Genomic DNA, 23,644 nt, shown 5'->3' with positions numbered 1-23,644 from the left:
GCCTGCCTCTCTACCTACTTGTGATCTGTCTGTCAAATAAATAAATAAAATCTTTAAAAAAAAAAAGAGTTTATTTATTTATTTGAGAGAGAAACAGTGAGAAAGAGCATGAGAGGTGAGGTCAGAGGGAGAAGCAGACACCCCATGGAGCTGGGAGCCTCATGCGGGACTCGATCCTGGGACTGCGGGATCGTGACCTGAGCTGAAGGCAGTTGCTTAACCAACTGAGCCACCCAGGCGCCACTGTGTAGGACTTCTAATGGTTAGTTCAGTAGAAGTGGTGAAAAGTTCTGGCCTTGTTCCTGATTGGAGAGGAAACCTTTTACTCCTTCACCATTGAATAAGATGTTACTTATGGGTTTTTCCTGTCTGACCTTTATTACGTTGAGGTAGTTTCCTTCTATACCCACCCGTAGTTGGGTGTGTTTATCATGAAATGGTGTTGGATTTCATCAGACGCTTTTCCTGCACCCACTGAGAGGATCATGTTTTTCTTTTTAATTCTGCTGACGTGCTGCCCATGGATTGATTTGTGTGTGTGTGTTGACCCACCACCTTGCATTGTTGTGGTAAATCCCACTTGGTCATGGTGTATAATACTTTTCACATGCAGTTGGCTTTGGTTTGCGTTTATAATCACGAGCGATAGGAGTATCTAGTTGTTTTTTGTCTTGCGCATTGTTGGAAGATGTAAAACCATCATTTGCAGATAGTAACGAGGTGTAGCCACTGTGGAAAATAGTTTGTGAGTTCCTCAAAAAATTGAACAGAATTATCCTGTGACCCAGGAATTCCGCTCTTACGTGCCCAGAAGAATTGAAAACAGGTGCTCAAGCGGGTTCTTGGTCATGAATGTTTGTAGCAGCACCGTCCCCAGTAGCCAAAATGTCCAAACAACCCAAATGAATGGATAAGCAAAACCTGGTGTAGACCCACAAGGGAACAGTATGAGACCCAAAAAGGAGTGACATGCTGACACCTGCTGCAGCGTGGGTGGACCTTAAAAACCGGCCACATAGTACATGATCCCATTCTGTGAGGTACGCCGATGAGGTCAGTCTGTGGAGCCAGAAGGCAGGTTGCTGGTCCCCAGGGGCGGGGGAGGTTCAGGGAGACAGAGAGTGACTGCTCTGTGGTACGGGGTTTTCTTTGGGGATGACAACAGCATTTTGGCACCTGACAGAGTGGCAGTTGTATGACATTTTGAACGTACCTAAATGCCACTGAATTATTCATTTTAAAAATGATTGATTTTATGTTATGTGAAGCTCACCAAAAAAAAAAATAATGTTTTGCTTTTGTCTCCTCACAGATCTGAGGAAGCAAACAAAGCCTTTTCTGCAGCCGTACAAATGCATGATGTGTTGGTGAAAGCCTGGGCCATGTGGGGCGATTATCTGGAGAACATCTTCGTGAAGGAGCGGCAGCTCCATCTGGGCGTGTCTGCCATTACCTGTTACCTGCACGCGTGCCGGCATCAGAATGAGAGCAAGTCAAGGAAGTACTTAGCCAAGGTGAGACAAGAAGAACCCATTTTCACCAAAGGCTGTTTGGTAGCCTTCAGGTTTGCACGAGAAGCCAGCTCTTTGCTCATCCGTGCTGGGGGTGAGGCATTATTTCCCGCCTGCCTGGCCTGTTCCCGGCAGCCTTCGCGGCATCTGTCCCAGTTCCATTTGAAAGCTAAGAAAACAGAGACCTGACTTACTTGGGGTCCCAAGACTTTTTAAGCAGCAAAGCCGTGCCTGGAGTCAGTCCTGGGACTCGGTCCAGCGTTCTCTCTGGGACCTCACCCTGGACAGAGATTGCTGCAGACCGATGAGGAGGCTGCCAAGAGAACTTTCCGCCACACACCTGGTGATTCTCCCCCCTCACCTAAAGGGGAGGTGCCCACAGTCCCAGAGCTGCACAGCGCTAGTCGCAGGTGTCCGGCATGCCGGGATTTCTGCACGCGCTGCAGGGTGTAGTCACACTCGCTGGAGTTCTTGGCCCCAGGTTACCCCAGCGCAGCACGGGGGGTGGGACTGGTGGCTGATAGGCACCTGCCCAGAGGTGACCGCTTAACACTGAGTGTTCTTCTTAAGTGTTGCTCCCTCTATCTTGTCTCTGGAAACACATACATAAAACGCAGAATTCATCCTTGCAGAAAACTTAGGAATAAGTTGTTTTGCTTTTCTGGTTTGTCTCATTTTAATGGATTTGGATTTCTTAAAATCCCTTAATGTCCAGATGTGCAACGAACATAAGCACCTAGTGTTCGCAGCCGACTCCAGAAACACACGCCATCTGTGGTAACACAGGGCCGCCCCCTGAGTATTTGACTCTGAATTTGCTTCTTTCTCGATGTTGTTGTTTCAAACATCCGTGAACACCCAGCCTCCAACTTGTGGCCCCCTCATTCCAGGGTAGTGGTCATCAGAGGTTTTTAACAAGTCCATTTTGTTGTGGGGAGGTCATGAGTGTGAACTGGCAGGTTGGCGGAGCCTTGAGTTGCTAAGTTGGTCGCTGGTGACTGGCGGTGTTGCCTCCGCCACGCGAGAGGCGTATTCACATTTGCGGTCTCATCTACGGTTTTTACAGTGCGTTTAGCAATATTGGTGGCCCTTTTGTACATCTTTCCCCACATTGCCAGCAAGGCTATGTGCTGTTTTAATGTTGGGGAAAAGTCATTGAGGAATGGCCTCAGAGTTTCTCTTCAGCTCTGGGATTTTCCTTCTGTCTTAGGTGCTGTGGCTTCTGAGCTTTGATGACGACAAGAACACTCTGGCCGACGCCGTGGACAAGTACTGCATCGGCGTGCCGCCCATCCAGTGGCTGGCCTGGATCCCGCAGCTGCTCACCTGCCTGGTCGGCTCCGAGGGGAAGCTGCTTCTGAACCTCATTAGCCAGGTGGGAGCAACAGGGTCTCTTTGTTCACGAGAAAATTAGGTCTTCATTTCACATGTAGGAAGGTCATTAAATGTCACTTGATCTAAAGCGCAATTAAAAGTGATTGGGACAAAATGATCCAGGATCGGAACAAAATGATCCGCTACATCATTAGAGTATTAAAATGCCAATTTTTTTTCTTGCTTACATTGCCACATAAAGATGCAAGTAAAACAGGTATTCTCTTAAAATTACTAGTGAATCAGTGAAACAAATACCCAATTGATACTTTGTAGCTGCCCTTCAGACTGAAGTCCTTGCAATCATAGTGGCTGTCACCCCTTTCCCCTGGTGCCATTGTTGGGGGTGAAAGTTGTGTGCCCTGGGGATGGGGCCGGGGTTGGGGGAGTGCACACACCAGGGTCCTGGAGGAAGGCTTTCGTGACCATGATTCGAGATGGTTTCAGGTTGTCCCTCTGTGTGAGCAGCCCAGGGGTAGAGGAAGGACCCCAGTGGTGGGAATTTGGAGACAGTTCTGTGTCGCTGCCTGTGAGCGCATTTCTTCTTACAAAGTTAGAGAGTCCTGTGACGGACTTCTCATGAATGAAGAGCGTCCTGACCAAGTACTTAAGATCGTGCCATTCCGTGTTCTGTCTGTGCAGCTTACTTGTACTCAGAAATGGTTTTTGTTTTTCCCCGTGAGAGGCTGCAGCGATGTCCCTGGGTACTGGCATTTTGCCTGGAGTTTATCTGCCGGGACGTGGAATTGGTCTTTGCGGGAGAATCGTTGTTCATCAGACATCTCTCCCTGTACGTTCGCCGGCTGCCCAGCAGCCCATGGCTGAGCTCGATCCCACTCCTGTCGTCTTTTTATAGATGCACTTGAAAGGGTCTGAGGGACATCAGAGTAGCTGTTTAGACCTTTTGAAGAAGCCATAAAACCCCAGTTTGGTAAGACTGGTGTTTCTTAAACAGAAAATCTTCAGCATCCTCCTTGCTACAGTTACGTGAAGTTACTGGCGAACCTATTTGTCAGTTAGAGTCGGTTTCCAGATCCCAGTGAGTGGTGCCCAATATGAAGACTGACCAGTGTCGTTTTGAGTTTTCCGTTACTTGCCCGAGTAAGATCTGGGGACCAGTGCGTTTTGTCCCCCTCACGTTTACCCAATCCAAGGTGTGGTTTCTCTGTCATTAACAGTCCCCGGGCAGAACTGAAGGAGTGCACCGTGTTGATCTTTCTCAGATCTTTCAGAGGTAAACTAGGTATTTGACCTGCTGTTCAATCCGGGCTCGTGGATTCCCCCTGTGGTGCACTCTGTGCCTCCTTGGTCTGGATGGAGGCCCCAGCCCATTTGCAAGTGGCAGCAGTTACTTTCCACGCAGATCGCCGTCCTCCAGAAGCCAGGTGGTGAGCAGTGCTCTTTACGCCCTGTGTCTCTAAGCAGGTTGGACGCGTGTATCCCCAGGCGGTCTACTTTCCCATCCGGACCCTGTACCTGACCCTGAAAATCGAGCAGCGGGAACGCTACAAGAGCGGTATGTCTTGGGCGGGGCTGGCTGGCCAGACCGTGAAGGGCTCAGTCCGTGGGGGCGCTCCATGTCCGGATGGCTGTGGACACTCTCCTGCCCTCTGTCTGTCTTTAGCCCGTGGGAAGACACTGTGGGGCTGGGAGGTTAGGGTTAGGTTTCTGAAGGAAGTCAGTGGTTCTCCATGGTTGTAATTTAATAGGGTGCTGGTTTACCTGAGTGATTTGGTCCATAAGTAGGAAAAATACATGAAATTTTTAGGTCTGAAGAATTATAAAGTTTAAATAATGCATCCTGGTAAGGAGTCTAAACATTGCTTACCGTGTATGTCATTTAGTTTATAATATCTTCAGCTGTCGAAGAATCAGCATAGAAATCAGTTTTACCAGAGTCACTCAAACAGAAGAGTTTTGATCTGTACTGAATCCTCCTATATAAGTAGTAACTTTTAATGGTTTCCTTTGTTGCCCGCTACACATGGTACCTTGTAAACCATTAAAGCACCATCTGCTTCAGGCCATTTTTAACACCCAGGTGTTCATGGTGTGAGGCCAAAGACTCTGTAGGAAGGTGACCTGATCCCCTGGGTGTGGTCACACTGCCGCTGATGAGCTGGGCTGGTCGGGAGACCTCGAGGCACCAGCTCTGGCCTCATGGGTCTACCTAGATGTGTGTTTGGGTCCTTTGAAAATTAAGGTGTTTTTATTCTGAGTGAGCCAAAGCTAGAGAATTGGGCACTTGGTTCTATAGTATATTTTTCACTTCGCAAAGGACTGTATTTTTCAAAAATACTATTTTAAAAGACATGATTTGGCTTTCTTAGATGAAAAAAATGTAGACCTGCTCATTAATTACTTCTAGATTTTCTGAGCCATCTGCAAGGAATGTATCATGAAATAGTTTTTCCAAACATTTAAAAAATGCTTGACTTTACAGTGAAGCTAGAAAGAGGACAGTGAACACTTAGCACATGGCCCTGTTTGTGTGCACACATGCTCACACACGCTCTCTCTCTCTTTCTCTCTCTCTCGACGTGACCCTTTCTGCTTTTCATGGAAACATCCAAGGCCAGGTTGTAGGCAGTCGCTCTCCACATGCCCAGCCCCTCAGCGCACTTGTCCTTAGATCCAGCCGGAGCAGCTCCCAGGGTCCCTGGGGAACCAGTCTCGTGCTGTGTTAACACGCCCGCAGGAACCAGCGTTCTTTGGCCGATGGGTCCTCTAGAGCACTGAGCTCTCGCATCCGGCCAGTTTTGCGCTGACATTGGCGTTGTGTGTGTTACTCTCAGATTCTGGACAGCAGCAGCCAAGTTCAGTGGGTAACCAGTCCCATTCTGCATCAGATCCAGGGCCCATAAGAGCAACAGCCCCAATGTGGCGCTGCAGCCGAATCATGCACATGCAGCGAGAGCTCCACCCAACCCTTCTGTCTTCCCTGGAAGGCATCGTCGATCAGATGGTCTGGTTCAGAGAGAACTGGCACGAAGAGGTACGTGCGGGGAACTGTCGTCCGCATGCTGTGGGCTGTCGTCCTTCAGATTCGCTGCCTGGTCATGTCTGGGTTCTGTGTTGTCAGACTGGACAGTGGAGTGGGCGGGCAGCAGATGTCTGCATACGAACACAGCCTCAAACACCTGACGCAGGATATGCCCAAAGAAGATGATGGGATCGGGAAAGCCAGTCCTGGCCTTACCGTGCTTACTATGCTCATGTCTGAGACCCGTTAGCCAGCAGCGGCCAGGGGCGGGTGGGTGGCAGCCAGGGGGGCAGGCGGTTGTGGCATAGGTAACTCTAGAAGGGAAGTCAGTTTTTCAGTGCACTTTCAGCAGCCAGACCTTCTCCTGAATGGTGTTCATATAAGTTGATGACTAGTATCTCAGTGTTTGTCTTGTTGGCCAAGAGGCCCCCTTGTTACTACTGTTACCGTGTGTGTGTGTGCAGACACGCAGCAGTAACTTCAAAGCTGTCTGCATAGAAGGTTTTTCCTGTGGTTAATCATCAGGGTAGGTGCATGCCCAAGAACGTGGAGGGTATTTTTGTTTGTTTTAATATTCAGGACACTTGGTCCTTATGGTTAAAAACACCGCTGACGGAGCAGCGCGCACAGGAGGTGGGCACAGGTTTGCTCTGTGCCGTTCTCGCTGATTTGACACCTCCTGTGCGCCGGGAGGCAGGGGAGGGGACGTGCTGGGTGGATGCTTGGCGGTCAGTTAGCTGCTGGCCTCGAGAGCTGCTGTGCGACGTATCTGGGTTTCTCTCCACCAGGTTCTCAGGCAGCTCCAGCAGGGCCTGGCGAAATGTTACTCCGTTGCGTTTGAGAAAAGCGGAGCTGTGTCAGATGCCAAAATTACCCCCCATACTCTAAATTTCGTCAAGAAGTTGGTGAGCACGTTCGGGGTGGGCCTGGAGAACGTGTCCAATGTTTCGACCATGTTCTCCAGCGCGGCCTCTGAGTCTCTAGCCAGGCGGGCACAGGCCACTGCCCAGGACCCCGTCTTCCAGAAGCTGAAGGGCCAGTTCACGACCGGTGAGTCCCTCCCTGTACCCAGAGAAGGCTCCACTTGTCATTCTTCCTCTGTCTTTAATAATCAGCTAGTTGTCACTTCTTGGTTTTCATGAGCACGGACATGGCTGAGCTTACTGGGCTGTTTAAAATGTGGACTCCGATCATGAGGTCGCTGTAACTCTCCGCGGCCCGAGGCCGCACAGCCTTCTCTCCAGTGACAGGTGGAGGTGGGAGCCAGGCTCTGCATGAGGGGACGGAGGGTGTTCAGAAGAGGAGGGTTTCAGGCTGAACCCACCCTCTCCTGTCCCCCTCTCTCTGTCCCCTTGGTTTTTGTGGGAAAACTGAATGGCGGGAGGTGAGTCGGGCACATAGGTACAGGGCTTAAGGTGATAAGTAGAGTTCAAACCAGTGGTGGATTCAGGTGACAGAAAGACAAGGAAATTGTATCATCACTACTGGCCCCTGGTTTGGGTTCGTGCATTTTTCGAAACGCCCAGGAGTGGGAACCTCGGCCTCAAGGTTCGTCTGATCGGTGGCAGACGAATCCGGTCCCCTTTGGCCTCAGTCTTCACCTGCCAGACGGGCCCTGGCACCCCACCGACCTGCTCATCCTCTGACATGGGAGCTTAGCGAGCCCCAGGCCTCAGAGCGTCTCTCTGGCTGCTGGGACGACTTCTGCAGGCCTTTGTCTTGAGTGTCAACACCTGAGTGATCACCATGGGAAACAAGATGTGTCTGCTCAGTGTTCCAGCAGATAGAATAGAAACATCTTCGTTTAATTACTGTTTTTATAACTGTCTCCAAAACATTCTTTCTTCACAGAGACACTAAACCATAGAATAATGGTTCACACTGCTAGTTATTTAAAATATCTTTTAAGAACTTATATCACAGAGAACACAGCTAGGATCTGTGCTGTGTAGATGAGGTTGAAGTCCTGTAAAAGGTAATATTTATCCCACTAATTGCAAAGGATGCTTTGCAGCTACAGCCGTGACTTTTTTGATCCATGTGAGATCAGGCGTGTCCTGCCGTCCTTCCAGGCAGCCCCAGGGCCCTGCATTTTCTCCCCTTGTGCTGTGAGTGGGTTGTTAAAGGTGATGCTGGACTCCCTTTAAGGTCGGGGGCTTCCCCCAGTGCCTCCCACCTTGAAGAAGATGCTCTTAGAACAATAAAATATGAGCCCCTCGCACCTTTTCCACTGAAGCACTTCCGTCTTCTTCAATTTTTTTCTTTGTGATGCTCCCACGATGTGGTCGGTCGTATTCCCTGACAAAGGAAGAGTCTAAGATGAATTTTACGGAAACTATCCTATTTTACTCAAGGGAAATGATACTCAGTGTGTTTTTATCTTAAAACGTCCACTCATTAAATCAAATGAAGTCTGAAATAGAGAATTCAGAGTGAGACAAGTTGTTCGGATTTTGATATAAAAAAATACAAAACCTGAAACTCGGAGGAAGACCGCTCTGAGGCTCTGACCTTCCAAGCATGGGCATTTTGCACGCAACTCAGAGCTCCGCAGCCCCTCTGGTCCTCCTCTCCCAGGAAGAACCAGCTCTGTGTTTCAGTGCCACGTTCTTATCCACACAGCAGAGGAGAGTTACCCCACCTCCGTCCTTGGGCCCCATCGCCTGTGTTGGCTACTAATGCCCACCCCAGTAAGGAGGTGGAGGAAAGTTCAAAGACAGTACATCACCGTGACCGCAGGGAATGAGGACTGACTTACATGCAGGAACTTGTACACGAACGCGGCAGCCCTTTGATTTGCGGAAGTGCCAAACTGAGAGAATGAATGAGCAGAGCGAGCCACACCCGTACTCACAGGAGAGAAATAAAGTGGAGCTAGCCACTGGCGCGGCAACTTGGACGATCCTCACATTGTGCTGAGTGCAAAAAGCCGGCCTCGAGAGGACACCTAGTGCATGGCCCGCACTCAGGAAACGTTTGTAAACTAACCTCAGGATGGAGGCAGAGAATGGGTCAGTGGTGGCCAAGAGTTAGGGATTCAGGGCAGAAGCGGTGTGGCCAAGAGGGCTCACATGGGGTGTCTGCGCTGATGGACACGGGAGCGCCTTGCTGGCCGGGCGGCGCTTCTGGGCGTTCAGATGGCCACGGCCCCCCGGGGTCCCCCGTGTAGGTGTTGATGGGCCTCCTCCGGGCCTTGGCTCCACAGGCACGTTGCTGACCCCACTCACTTTCTCTGCACTTGGCCCCAGTCCAGCCTGCTGCGGCCCCGGAGCGGGTGGTGGGGAGAAGGCAGTGAGGATGGTGGAGGGGGAGGGAGTCCGCACCAGGCTCCCCCACACACCCTGACTCTGCGGAGGAGCGTCCGCACGAGGCCCCTGGGAGCCCATCTGCTTGCATGCGAAGGGCCCCTGCCGAGTCCCAGATCCCGGTCCTTGTCAGCAGAGTACGGCTCCCATTGTGACTGAGACGGTTTGGCTTATCCTGATCTTCGGGCTCTGGCAAGTTCAAGTCCTCAGAGCCCCTTCTACCCCTGGTGCTTGTCTGTGTGGAATTGGTACTTTTTTTAAGAAGGGTTTTTCGGTTTAATTGATCTTTTAATGCCGTTTTAGGAAAATCTGAGATATACAGCAATCAGGGGTATTTTAATTGCGTAAATGAAAAGTACATGTTTTCCATTTTTGTCATTTCAGTTTCTTGCCTTAAGTTCTTCTGATGAGCTTACTTATAATTTAGTATTTGCCTGGACTGGTTTTTTTCTCCTTTAGCCTCAGGTTATTTGCAGTGTTGTCTTTTGGCACAGGGCTGTGGTTCCGCAGTGTGACACTTGCTGTCAGGCGGGGCTGCGGGTGGGCGGAGGGCAGTGACCTTCAGGGCTGGCCAGTGGGCTTCTGTGCCCCTCGGAGGGCCACGCGGGACCTGAAGTGACGGGCGGGGGGATTGGCGGTGAGGCTTCCTCTTGGCACTTCCTCCCTTCCCTCTCGCCCCGGGGTCGGCAGGGAAGTCGCTCAGGCTGCGACTCACACTTAAGAGCGAGGGGGACTGAAGATGTTCTTGGCTCTGGGTTAGACGTACAATAAAACATGCCTGTTTCCCGCCTGGGAGGCTTTTGAGCGTTGATTTTGTAGTGAATTCCAGATAGCTCAGATGATTAAAACTTTTTAAAATTGTTTTATTTTGAAGATTTTGACTTCAGTGTTCCAGGATCCATGAAGCTTCATAATCTTATTTCCAAGTTGAAGAAGTGGATCAAAATCCTGGAGGCTAAAACCAAGCAGCTTCCGAAGTTCTTCCTCATAGAAGAAAAGTGCCGGTTTTTGAGCAATTTCTCGGCACAGACAGCTGAAGTAGAAATTCCAGGGGAGTTTTTGATGCCCAAGCCGACCCATTATTACATCAAGATTGCTCGGTGAGTGTGCCCGGCGTGGCAGTTGTCACTGACGCACGGGACCCCGGGCAGCCCCACCGCGGGACGGGCCTCAGGGCAGACCTCGTGCAGTGATCTGGGCTTGTTCCCTCCCTTGTGCTCTCCTTACCCCTGTAAGGGGAGAATGTGAGATTGTTCTGGGATTTCAGGAATCAGGCACTTAAAGGGTCTAGCCTCGCCGATGGGTGAAATGTCTTGTTTGAGTCAAGTGTGTGTTACTCTTGGTTTTAAAAGAAGCTTTTCTGAATCCCCACGGAACTGAACAGAATGGAAAGCCACCCAGTCTGTAGAACTCCTAAAGCTTGATATTCAGAACGGTTGGACAATTGTAAAATTTATTAGAGTAGACGTTCTGTCTTATGGTAAATGTCAGAAGTTCTGTAACAAATGGTCACACGCAGACCCAGAAGTCTGCTTTCTCGTGCATCCAGAATCGGGTTTCCTGGCCTCCAGATGGGACTCCCCTTCTGGCCAGACCTCCCTGCTCCCTGGTCCACGGGAGGGAGGTGGCGGCGAGGGCGAGCAGTCCTCACGCTTACTCCTGCTTATTCCCAGGGTACCGCTCCCCATAACCCCCGTGCCTGACTGTCCTAGGCCTGCCTGTCCTGCTCCCCACATTCAGGACCCCCCCACCCCCAGCTCTGCAGCTGGGTGCTCAGAGCCAATCAGCAGCTCACCCTGAGCTCCTGAGCGGGACCCCGTGGCTGATTGTTTTAAAGCTACTGTGTCCTCCTCTCTTCTTGCGTTTTCCCTCTGCCGAGGGGTCTTCCCTTCATGTCACAAGTGTGTCGCACCGTTTATACCTTACCGGAGTGACAGCTGTGCCTGCGGGAGTCTGTCTCCAGATGTCATTCGTGTAAAGTTCCCTTTTCTTCTCAAAGGGACTGGCATTTGGGGCTCGGGGAGCTGGGGTTTCACCGTGTGCCCGCTTGGGTAGGTTTATGCCCAGGGTGGAGATTGTGCAGAAGCACAACACCGCGGCCCGGAGACTCTACATCCGTGGCCACAACGGCAAGATCTACCCGTACCTCGTCATGAACGACGCCTGCCTGACCGAGTCGCGGCGGGAGGAGCGCGTGCTGCAGCTGCTCCGCCTGCTGAACCCCTGTCTGGAGAAGAGGAAGGAAACCACGAAGAGGCACCTGTTTTTCACAGGTATGAGAGGTGCACTTTGGGGGCGTGGCCACTCCCCTTGGCCTTTGCGGGTTTGCACGTGTGCCCTCCCTTGGGAGTGGAGAATGCCATGAAGCGTACCCCGCACGGAAGGTTCTGGAAGGAGGGCCCCGCTCCCAGGAGAAGCAGGTCCCCGGCGTTTAGGCTTCTCAGTGCAAGATGAGTGTCTGATGAGTATTGGTTTAGAGAAGGGGGTGTCATGTCTGTGCCCACTGCTGCGCCTCCCTGCCCGGGAATCCAGCTGTGCACTGGCAAAACGTGGGCCGAGCGCAGACTGTGTTCTGAGCGTGTTTGTGGGCGGTCTCCGAGCGACTCCTGGAGCTCACACGGCACCGAGTGGCCACGGCCAGAACGTGCCTTTCTGGTGGGAAATGCAGCACAAGGGGGTCGAGAAGCCCTGAGAAGGCCTCAGAAATCTTGGTCATGTGGCGACCGGCAACCTCTGAGTAAGGTCTTTCCATACCAACTTGTGGGTCATTCATGAGTGACCCATTTCTGTCTCTAATGGGGGCAGAGGTGAGCTGTCATCCCAGAGAAGAGAACCAGTGAGAACCTCGCAGCGTCTCATCCCTCAGGCTAAGGAGCCCGTTGCAGTGCATGTTACCTGGTCCCTGACAGAGCTTCCTTCTGACCACTAAGAACCCAACCCATTTTGACCCAAAATCCCTTACCCTTAAGTTCAGTATCCCTGAAATAAGAAGTAGATTGCAGAAGCGAGTCTGTAGAAAATCGTATGCATGTTAACATGTATGTAACGTGCTCTATAGTGTGGGTCTCATCTGGGGGTAAAATACATGGTTCTTTGCTTTCTCCAAAGAAACAGACTCTGTCCGCGTCAAACGACAGTTCAAATAGGGGCCTTGGAGTCACAGTGGAACTTTTCTTTTTCTTCAAGTTTTTTTTTGTTTTTTTTTTAAATTTATTCATTGAGAGAGATATAGAGAGTACAAGCAGGGGGAGAGGCAGAAGCAGGCCCCCCACTGAGCAGGGAGCCCGATGTGGGGCTCGACCCCAGGACCCTGGGATCATGACCTGAGCTGAAGGCAGACGCTTAACCGACTGAGCCGCCCAGGCGCCCCTCATGGGAATCTCTTGATGGATTGAAGCCTTGGCAGCGGCCATTCGTGCTTTCATTGATGTTAGGCTGGGTTCACACTGAGCTGAAGTGTGTGTGTGTGTGTGTGTGTGTGTGTACACACCACACTGAAACCTGATGCGGGTGCAGGCAGTCACAGGGTCCTAGGGACAGGCTGGTGCCGGCACAGGGTCATGGCCTCCTCTGGACTGTTCAGCAACACCCGCGCAGCGGCTGCTGTGACCCCACACTGGACAAGCTTGATTCTGAGGCCTTTTTTGCTATCTTCTGGAAATTTCTCCGCTCTCTACAAAATATTTCCCAAAAAATGTCTTAAGGGACGCCTGGCTGGCTTAGTCGGTAGAGCACGTGACTCTTTTAGAGTCAGGAGTTCAAGCCCCATGTTGGGCATAGAGCTTACTTAAAAAAAAAAAAAAAAGATTCTTAGTAATATTTCCTTGATCTAGTATCTTTAAGGTATTATTTAATGTGCCAGCGGCCCTATGGGGTAGGTACTATACTCTCATGTATGGATGAAGAAACTGAAGTTCACAGAAGTCCAGTGACCGCTCCCGAGATCGCATCAATGGGAAGACAGACTTGGGGAGTGAGTGCGGCTGTCCGGCTCTGGGGCGGGCATGTCCGGCACTTTCTGGTTGGGGGCGGCCCTGGTGGAGGTTGTCCCCACGTGAGGTGAACTGCTTCATCAGCGGCCTCTCCCGTGCGAGAGTGGTCGTCGGGGTCCCGGGTGCTCCCCACTCTCAGTGCAGCTCCACGGAGCAACCGGGTGGAGTGAGCAGACTCGCTCCGAGAGCTTCCCGTAGCTGAACCCCAGAACACAGAGCAGGGCTGGAGTGTCCTCCTAGCTGGGGCCAGCCCTCCCGACCCCGGAGCACCGGTGAACGAAGCCGCACTGGATGGGTGCCTGGGGGTGAGTGGGAAGATGGAACTCTCCCGATAGAAGCCGGTGAGGGAGGGCCTCGGAAGAGTGAATTATTGGTAGAGTCTCTGGTTTGTATTTTTGAGGATTGCTTCCTAAAGAATTTCTGTTCACCTGTGTCTTCATCACAAGGGGATGGCAGCTCGGGCTCCGTCAGGGCACCGGGCTTCGTGCCAGGCGCGGAGTTAGGACACAGTGTGTGATTTCCGGTCTGACCCCCTTCCTCTGCTCACCAAGGGGCTGAGTGAGCTGCTCCCGGGACGTCCCCGGAAGCGGAGTCGAGCGCTGGCCGGGCGTGTTCTCGGTCCGCTCCCATTTCCTTCTCCTTTCTCCCCAGTTCCACGAGTGGTGGCGGTGTCCCCACAGATGCGCCTCGTGGAGGACAACCCCTCTTCTCTTTCCCTCGTGGAGATCTACAAGCAGCGTTGTGCCAAGAAGGGCATCGAGCACGACAACCCCATCTCCCGGTACTATGACAGGCTGGCCACGGTGCAGGCCCGCGGGACCCAAGCCAGCCACCAGGTACCGAATTGGGACGGTCGGGAGCACAGGGTCCGCCTGCGGCCTCGTGGGCAGCCGAGAGGTACCTTTCCCCTCCTTGGCTGTGTGAGGTGGTAGAAGTGAGAGGACCGGGGACCCTAATGAAATGACATTTGCCGCAGAGTAACTTCATGGCAAAGTCACTTGGCAGCCAAACTTGATCTAAGGGACGTGAGGCTGTTTATCCCCTTCATATTCACGTTCCTCTGGTTTGTTGCTGGGGCATTAGGTGACATACAGTCTCCGTACTGTAAATACTTCCTAAAATACAGAAAGGAGCGAGTGCTGAAACACGTCAGCCCAGCTGTGTCGGGAGGGAGCATAGTGCCGACCGCAGGAGCCTGGACGGCTCTGGCCTCACCGGGTGGACGAAGGGCCCTCCTCGCCTGCAGGTTCCTGCCCGTGGTGGAAAGCGGGAGAGGCATGGGGTCTGGATGAGGAGGTCTTGCACGGGACTGGGTGCATCACCAAGAGGCCGCTTTCCTGGCCTGTTCCCCAGATGCCACCGTGGTCCTTCCTGTGCCTCCTGAGAGGGCCTCCCAGCTTCTAGGAGCAATACCAAGGAGCCGGAAGCTATGAGCTGGCCTCTGTCTGTCCAGGTCTAGCGGGCCCAGCAGGACTCCATAGGGTCTCTACGTGGATCACCTGTCACCCTCGTTAGTCACACGGCTGTTGATAAAACACCAGGGAACCCTCATGTCGGCACTTTGGTTAGTCGGGGGTGTGGGAGACTTTGTTTTTAGCAAGATGGAGCCCACAGGGTGCTCGTCTCAGCCACCCTGGCAGTGCTCAGGGCACCGAGGGTCTGCAGGGTCTGGTGCAGCCTCCTGCCTCCATGCAGAATCCATCTGTGCTGACTGACCTCCATGGACAGAGTTTGCGGCCTCCCTTGGGAATTGGCGTCTGGGCTTCATCAGGTCACAGGCCACTGCCTGGTCACTCTGTGGACCAGGGACAGTCCTGGGGTGTTTGTTGGAGAAGAATGGATTGTATCCTTAAGGCTGCATTTGCCTTTGGTGTGGAAACTGATGACCTCCATTTGCAAATATTTGCTGACATGAGGGTCCCCTAGTGTTTTATAACCAGCCGTGTGACTGATGAGGGTGGCAGTCGGTTCAGCTTAGAGACGGAGTGGGATCCTGCTGGCCAGCTCGAGGTGCTGGCAACGGTACAAAACAGTCCAGTGTCATGGCCCCTTCTTACTCTTTGCACCTGGCTTGTTGCCTTACTAACTCTGCTTCATCCTTTGGTTTTTAAAATACCTTTATTAAGGTATCATTTACTTGCCAGAAAATTCACCCTTTAAAATGTACGGTTCAGGGGTTCCTGGATGGCTCAGTTGGTTAAATATCCAACTCTTGATTTTTGGCTCAGGTCCTGACCTCAGTGTTGAGAGATCGAGCCCCCCGCCCTATCCTGAGTGTGGAGCCTGCATAGGATTCTCTCCCCTTACCCACCCCTTAAATACAATAAAATAAAGTGTACAGTTTAGCATTTTCAACATATTCAGAGTTGTGCAGTCATCACTACTATTCGTCTATAAAACATTTCATCAACCCAGGGGCACGTGGCTGGCTCAGTCAGTAGAGCGTGTGACTCTTGATCTCAGAGTCAGGAGTTCAAGCCCCACATTGGGCATGGAGCTTCCTTTTCAAGAAAAAAAAAAAAGAAAACAGTTCATCACCCACAAAAGAAGCCTAATACCCATTACTATCACTCCTATTCCTCTCTGCCCCGGACACTGGGAACCACGAATCTTTCAGTCTCACGCATATCGTGAATATGCTAGTTCTTCTCAATCATATGAAGGGAATCCTACAATATGTGCTTTTTTGTGGCGTGTATCAGTAGCTTGTTCCTTTTTATTCCTTAATATTCCCTTGTGTGACTAATACCATGTTTAATTTATCTCTTTGTCAGTTGGCAGACTTTTGGATTATTTATACTTTTTTTTTTAAAGATTTTATTTGACACAGAGAAAGGTCACAAGTAGGCAGAGAGGCAGGCAGGGAGAGAGGAGGAAGCAGGCTCCCTGCTGAGCAGAGAACCCAATGTGGGGCTCGATCCCAGTACCCTGAGATCATGACCTGAGCCTAAGACAGAGGATTAACCCACTGAGCTACCCAGGCGCCCCTGATATTTATACTTTTTGACTTACAGCCTGTGCTAAGGACTGTGAACATTCGTGTATGTTTCTGTGTGGATGTATGTTTTCATTTCTCTTCGGCATACACCTTGGAGTAGAATGGATGGGTCAGGTCACCTGGTCAGTTTTGTTCAACATTACATGAACTGCCAAACTATTCTTCCCAGGTGATTACAGTGTATAAAGGTTATCTTTTCTCTGCATTCTTGCCAGTAGTTATTATTCTGTTTTTTTGGTTAGAGTCATCCTCATTCATTTTGGTTGATAACAGGTGATGTTGAGCGGCTTAGTTTTTCATGTGATAATTGCCTATTTGCATATTTTGTTTGGAGAACTGTCTATTCAACTTCTTTGCTCATTTTTAAATTATATGATTTGTCTTACTACTGTAAGAATTCTTCTTATGTTCTGGATACAAGGACTTCACTTTATTTGCTGTGTATTGGCCGTGTTTTCCTGTTCTTTCACTTTCCTCATGATTTTTTGTTGAAAAACTGGTATTTCTAATAATAGGTGACAACTCTAGAAATCAGATCCTTTTCCCAAGGCTTGTTATTATTGCTGTTTGTTTAGTAACTTTCCTGGACTACTTTGTAAAAGTGTTTTTGTCATGTGCAGTCATGGAAATCTCTGCTCAGCTAGCTAATGATTTGACAGAGATTTTCTCACATGCCTTTAAGCAATAAGTCTTCTCTGTTTCTGAGGGCCTCTTTGTGTTGAGGAAAGGGGAGAGATGCCTTCAACATGTCTGAGTAATTTACATCTTTGCCTTAGCTTGCACTTCTGTTTATGTAGTCTCAGGGCCAACCACATGTGAGAGCATAGGACTTTCTGAGGTTTCTCAGGAATATACCGAAGCTTTTCAAAGTCTCGCGTGGTCTTCTCATTCCCTAGCTCTTCCTCTTGTTTGCCGTAGTCTTTTGCTGCCGCTGGTATCACGCCTCGGGCATCTGCGGTGTTAAACAGTTGTCACGGATTGCTTTCAGCAAATGACCTTCAGTTGAAATGGATGCTCCTCACTGACTGGGCTTGTCTGACTCAATTCAGAGTTTAATGAATGGGGCTTTTTTCAGGAAGCCACCAGACAAGATGAATAGTGATAATTCTCTGGAAATGAGGTTTTGGGGGCTCACTGAACCCATTCACCCACTGCAGTGGCTGTTTAGGCTGCTGGTTTCTACAGCTGCCATGGGTGCAAAGCTGTTGGTTTTCAAGGCCAACGTGAAGGTGGAGAAAAGGGGATGGGAATAGTATAATTAAACTGTTACAAAGCTCGCTGTCACTAGGATTCACCCTCTCTTTCTTGAGTAAAAGCTACTCAGATGGTTGTAAGTCTTTAATTTCCAGAATTTAAAAAATTTTCCAAGGTTTGTATAAAAGTGTGGGGTTTTGTTTGTTTTTTAGTTTGTTTTTTATGATTTATGCTAGTGTTCTTGATGGTCTGTGTGGTTCTTGGTTGCTTAGGGCCTGCATTCTAGTAGCTACTGAAAGCCCGTGGGTAGAACTTACCCCAGAACAGACGTTGTGCCCTTACCACTTGGTGTAACAAGAACTAAATTAACTCTAGTAAACTTTTTTATCGAGACCGTCTCTGAATTCGTGGTGTCCACAGAATTCAGTGTGAAGTGTTGTGAAACATCTGCTCTGCCTTGAGAAACTGGCTCCTGCAGTTTAGGGCACTTCCGTCTTTAGTAGTCTCAGGTGTGAAGTGTCAGTATCCAATTATTCATTTGTTCTTTTTGTTAACTGTTCCAGCATATTCTGTAGTTAACAAGGTGCAGTATTCGGGTTTTACCTAAATTTTTGGTGAGACAGGCGTCACACATCGTGCCGCTAACGCTTTTACTCAGGTGGCTCTGTTGTTGCTCTAAGCTTACGACATGAGCCCGAGAGGGAAATTGACATCCCCGTGTTTAGTCGAATGACATCATATATGTATGTGTGTCAACAGAAGTCACACTGTTGGTGCCAAGTAAGTACGAAAATACAATTTGAGAGTTTTCCTTTAGAAAAAACAAGTCGAGGGAAGCTCTGGTGGAGTGATCTCCCCATTTCAGGTCCTTCGAGACATCCTCAAAGAAGTTCAGAGTAACATGGTCCCACGCAGCATGCTCAAAGAGTGGGCTTTGCACACGTTCCCCAACGCCACGGACTACTGGACCTTCCGGAAGATGTTCACCATCCAGCTCGCACTGATCGGCTTTGCAGAATTCGTCTTGCATTTAAATCGACTCAACCCCGAGATGTTACAGATCGCTCAGGTAATTGGGTGTTGCCGGGCAGGGCCTATCCTTCCACGTGAGCGCTGTGCTGTGGGAGTTCTGAGACTGTTTCCTTCTGGGATTTAGGACACCGGCAAGCTGAATGTGGCCTACTTCCGATTTGATATAAACGATGCCACTGGAGACTTAGATGCCAACCGGCCCGTCCCTTTCCGCCTCACCCCCAACATTTCCGAATTTCTGACCACCATCGGCGTCTCCGGTCCGTTAACAGCCTCTATGATCGCTGTCGCCCGCTGCTTCGCCCAGCCCAACTTCAAGGTAGGCCACACAGCACACACAGGGCCACTGGGCCACTGGAGGACTTTGTCAACTGTTAGTGTTGCTCGGCGGCTTTGTTTACTTGGTTTCATAGCTGTCTTCCGTTCTACCTTTTTCTAAAGCTTTCTGCTACAAAAGGGCGAAAGAGGGGTGCCTGACTGGCTCAGTGAGCAGAGTGTGGACCCTTGATCTCTAGTGGCGAGTTCGAGGTGTAGAGATCACCTAAAAATAAAAGGGCGGAATTGTTGTCGGCAGGATGGCCCCTGTCTGACTTGGGCCGTGGTTATAGGGCCTAAAGGACTGTGACAGGCAAGGCACACCCTGAGACCCAGTGGTGGGAGACGTGGTGGACGGTGTCAGCCACGGGAGACGGTGGGGCGGCTCTGTCACAGTGACATGGTGACAGGACCCCGGCCCCTCTGGCGACCGCAGCAGCTTCTCAGCAGCTGCTCTGGGCGGCCGTAGGGACAGGGAGCAAGGGCCGGGAAGGGGGGCGACTGTCAGAGCTCACACCACTGGGGAGGGCAGGCCGCGGTTCAAATCCAATTCTCATATTCAGATCCCAGCTTGTCTTGACCACTGGAGTAATTCTCTCCCTGCAACTGGAGACTGAACGCAGGTTATTTTTCTTCTCACTGGAACCATTTGTACCTTTTTCTTTTGTACTGATGAGCAGTTTGTGTCTCGAGAGGCTTTCAGGTACCAGTTGCTTTCCAAAAGCGCAGACTCAGAACAGTTTTAAAATTATTAGCTAAATGCTTAACTGTGATCACAGACTTTACATTATACACGTGTTCTGGTTTTCCGTTCTCGGTTGCACGTGTCCATCAGTGGCGAGTGCTTTTTTGGGGAGAGCATGAGTATGAGCAGGAGTAAAAATAGCCCTGGGATTTCTCCGTGAGGCACCATCTGTGCTCTGATGCAGCGAGTTCACAGTCACGTACCTGTGGCGTAAGGCTTGAAGTAGGAAGTCCTCAGGTAGATAGAAATGTTACACTTCTGGAAACAGTGATTGGGCAAGTCTTAGAATAGCATCTATTTCAAAACTTTAAGAACAAAGAAGGCTCCCCATATCTCAGAGGCCTGTTACAGCTTGGATAACACCATGCGCTACATTTTGTGTAGACAGTGCAGTGTAGATGGGAAGGGCTCAGGGCTGTTTCCAAACTTTGGACTCAGATTTCCTAATAGCCTAAGTGTAGAGAATGCCTTTAAGTTGGCTAAAATGTAGACCATTCTGTATGGGAATCTTCTAAAAACCACGTTTGGGAGGCTCTGTTACTATGCCTTGTACGTAAATGGGGAAACTGAGGCGCAGAGGGCTAAGTAACTTCCAGAGTCACCCAGGCGAGGAGTGGTGGAGCTGGGGCTGGAACCCCGAGTCTGCGCTGGGGTCGTGTGACAGCCACATGCTTCTCGTCCTTCATTCCTTCCTCTCTCAGCCCAAATGTGACTTCATCACCGGCCCCTCCCCCGCCAAGAACCCTCTCTGAGGCTGCCTCACCTCCTGTTCCCTGCACATGCCCATCACCACAGGGCATGCCGGGCATTTCTTTGTTAGGACCAAAGCCCCCTAAGGGCAAGGGGCTGTTGGTGTTTCTGTCCTGTTCACTCTTGGCTGCAGTGCTGGGAACAGGCCCCGAAGGGTCGTGTGGAGTGACACAGACGTTTGGCTCCAGGAAGTGGTGTGTCACCAACAGGTGCCATGGAACACGTGTGCCCTGCTCAGACCAGATCAAAATGCTGGGCCTCTTGGCCACCGCTCGACCCCAGGCGGCTTCCCTGGCACATTGGTGAGGCCCCGGGCACCGTGGCTCCTGCCGCGGTCGGGCCCAGCCGTGTTAGGAAGCCGCCCCTCCGTGTTGCTCTCGGTTAAACCAGCGCCGTTTCCTTCTCTCTCGGCGCAGGTGGATGGCATCCTGAAAACGGTGCTTCGGGACGAGATCATCGCTTGGCACAAAAAAACGCAGGAGGACACCTCCTCTCCGCTCTCGGCTGCGGGGCAGCCCGAGAACATGGACAGCCAGCAGCTGGTCTCCCTGGTGCAGAAGGCGGTCACCGCCATCATGACCCGCCTGCACAACCTGGCCCAGTTTGAAGGCGGGGAGAGCAAAGTAAACACGCTGGTGGCCGCCGCCAATAGCCTGGACAACCTGTGTCGCATGGACCCCGCCTGGCACCCGTGGCTGTGAGCTCGCCCGGATCGTGACGCGACTCTCTGCCCCGCGCCCGCCAGCCACTCGCTCCCGTCCGCCTGTCCCCGCACCAGCTGCGAGGTCCCCGGCATCGCCGGGCTGCTGCCCCCGTCCCCCACCCCTCCCGACAGCTCGAGTGCGGGAGCGGGACATGGAGCTGGGGGGGCGCCACCCGCCCGGGACGGGGGCCAGGCCTCCAGCCAGAGCAGAGCGGAAATGTCCGAGCTTCTGCCGCTCCTTTTACGAAACCAGGCTCCCCCGGTCTGGAATTTGTGAATTCTTTCTTTTTTACTGTGTTCCTCCCTCTGTGTGAATGTACAGCTTGAGCCGCGGAAGACAGTTCCGTATTGTCCATTTTTAACTCAGAAGTGACACCTCCCAGGAGCCTTGTCCTTTTGTACAGACCTTTGTAACAAGTGTACAGAAAACGCGCTTTGTTAGAGAAACAGGAAATTATGAACACATTGTGCTGGCTTTTCTCGAAGCACAAACTTTTCTGCTGTATGGAACCGGCTCGGGGGCCTCCCGGAGCGGCCGACGCGGCTCAGCAGGGCCTCCTGCGGCCCGTGGGCGGCCTTGCCCGCACGGGTGGGAGCGACTTCTGCCGGGAGAGCGCGCTCGGGAAGCGGCCCGGGGACCGATCCGCCTCTCACCGGCCGCCTGTCAGGCGCCTGCGAGACGTCCGCTATCACGTACCTGGAAAAACACTTTTCCTTCCTAATTTAAAAAGAAAACAGCCACAAAGTTTGTCTGTTCACTCCAGTCTGTTCTGTTCAGATTTTTATAAATACGAGCATTGAGAATGTTCTATCTAAATTTGTACAGTGTGATTTTTTAGAATAAATATTTTATAAAAGGCTGTGTCCTCCCCTGTGTGTGTGGAAATGCTTGTTTCTGTGAGGTGTGCCCTCGGCCCCTTGGGGACCGAGCCCCCGGGCCAGCAGGGGCCACGCTCAGGGTGGCTCTCTGGTGACGAGCTGATGACTCCTGGGAGGGGTCTCAGCTTGGAACTCTGGAGTTGGAACCCACACGCAGTGGCTTCTGTGATGGTGGCGGAGAAGGCTGGTCCTGACTCTGATGGTACGAACCATGCCTGGGGTCTGTTCCCTTTGGCTTAGTCTCCCCACCTCAGGGCTGCTGCCGGTGGCCTCTGTGCACGGAGGCCTTGCCCAGCCCCCAGCTTGGCCTGCAGGGGGGTGGGGGGGGTTTGCGGTTCCTGAGCCCATGGTGTACGGGATTAGGATTCTGAATTTAAATGGGCTCAGTCCAGTGGGAAGCTCTGTCTGCTCCGAGGAGGACAGCCTTCCCACAACCCAGGGTCTGCCCCGCAGGACCCCTTTCAGGGCCGGGACTCGGAGCCCTTCCCAGGCCTTGCCTTTACCAGCCTTACTGTCCCCTGATGCCCCAGGCCAGCACGGGGGAAGCCTGTGGCCGATCGCATGCAGTGTCCCCACAAAGTCCAGTCCAAGAGGCATAACCAGATGTGCAGAAGACACAGAGGTGACCGTGGAGGGGCCCGTCTGCACCTGGGAGGCAGGGTGGATGGCAGCTGGTGGCCCCAAGGTGGGGCCGCTGCACGGGTCACCGGTCCTGGGAGGTAGAGGGTCCCTGCACCCAGAGGGGACGGCCCTCCACTTCACGGAGAAGGGCTTCCCAGCTCAGAGGGGCGTCAGCTGTGGAGCCACAGTGGTGGCAGACACGTGTGGTCGGTGTTTGGAGGAGGGAGGCCGGTGTACCGAGGGTCCGGGTTTTGGGCCAGGCTCGCCCACACCATGCCTTCAGCGCTGCCCCCGCTTTCTAGGAGAACCAGCCTTGGAGCAGCGAGGGCAGAAGAGTGTTCCCCAGGGCAGCTCCAGCACCTTCTACGCGCCATCGGTACGCGGGAAACCTGGGGACCTGGAACGGGGGAGCCGGAGAGCCGGTCTGCTTGTGGGAACCACACACGGCTTGTGCCCCTGATTCTCCAAGCACCGCTGCAAGGTAAGGACTGTTACTAGACTCTTACCGTTTGAGTTTTTGTTCGTATTTTTCTAAGATTTTGTTTATTAGAAAGCAAAGCGAGAAAGAGAATGAGTAGGGGTCAGGGTGTAGAGGGAGAGGGAGAAGCAGGCAACACTTTTATGATGGGAAAATATACACAAGATTCACCATTTGAACCATTTCTAAGCGTCCGGCTCAGTGACATTAAGCGCGTACATGGTTGTGTCACCCCACCCCACCCCCACCGTCCTTCTCCAGAACTTTCTTCATCTTCCCAAATGGAAGCTTTGCCTCCCTTAAACACGAGCCCCTGGCCCCTGGCAGTTTCTTCTTCTGCTTTCTGTCCCGTGGGTGTGTCTACTCCAGGCATTTCCGGCAAATAGAGCCATACGTATCTGTCTTTCTGTGCTTGGCTTCCTTCCCTCGGCATCCGTCCTCCAGGTGCGTCTGTGTTAGAGCACGTGGACACGGTTCCTTCTGGAAGCTGAGCTTTCCCGCGTTTTGTCTACATACCACATCCTGGTTATCTGCATCCCTCGAGCGGTTGCTTTCGGTTATTGCGACGAACGCCGCGTGAGCATGGGTGTGCAAATTCCGCTTGGGGCCCCAGCGCTCAGTCCTTTGGGACTTTACGCACAGTCCTTTACGCACAGAAGCGGAGTTGCTGTGTCCTAGGGTGATTCTCTTTGGAATTGTTCAAAGGACTGCCGTGCGGTTTCCCTCAGCCACTGAACCTTCTACGCCCCGCCCACTGGTGCGTA

General features: G+C 51.8%; 1 protein-coding gene across 1 annotated transcript in view; it reads left to right on the top strand.

The window, feature by feature from the left end:
• TRRAP (transformation/transcription domain associated protein) overlaps positions 1-21,772 on the top strand; it is a 115,239-nt gene extending 93,467 nt beyond the window's left edge. Inside the window, exons 61-71 of the mRNA XM_080829791.1 lie at positions 1,313-1,514; positions 2,722-2,886; positions 4,311-4,401; positions 5,681-5,880; positions 6,657-6,918; positions 10,048-10,273; positions 11,229-11,446; positions 13,817-14,001; positions 18,223-18,426; positions 18,514-18,708; positions 20,616-21,772. Coding sequence (XP_080685917.1) covers positions 1,313-1,514; positions 2,722-2,886; positions 4,311-4,401; positions 5,681-5,880; positions 6,657-6,918; positions 10,048-10,273; positions 11,229-11,446; positions 13,817-14,001; positions 18,223-18,426; positions 18,514-18,708; positions 20,616-20,900 — 2,233 coding nt within the window. The 3' untranslated portion in view covers positions 20,901-21,772. The remainder of the gene's footprint in view (positions 1-1,312; positions 1,515-2,721; positions 2,887-4,310; positions 4,402-5,680; positions 5,881-6,656; positions 6,919-10,047; positions 10,274-11,228; positions 11,447-13,816; positions 14,002-18,222; positions 18,427-18,513; positions 18,709-20,615) is intronic.
• Positions 21,773-23,644: the final 1,872 nt, after the last annotated feature.

This window comes from Martes martes, assembly GCF_963455335.1.
Source record: "Martes martes genome assembly, chromosome: 18".
Taxonomy (NCBI): Eukaryota; Metazoa; Chordata; class Mammalia; order Carnivora; family Mustelidae; genus Martes; species Martes martes.
This window is presented reverse-complemented; position numbering and strand designations above follow the sequence as displayed.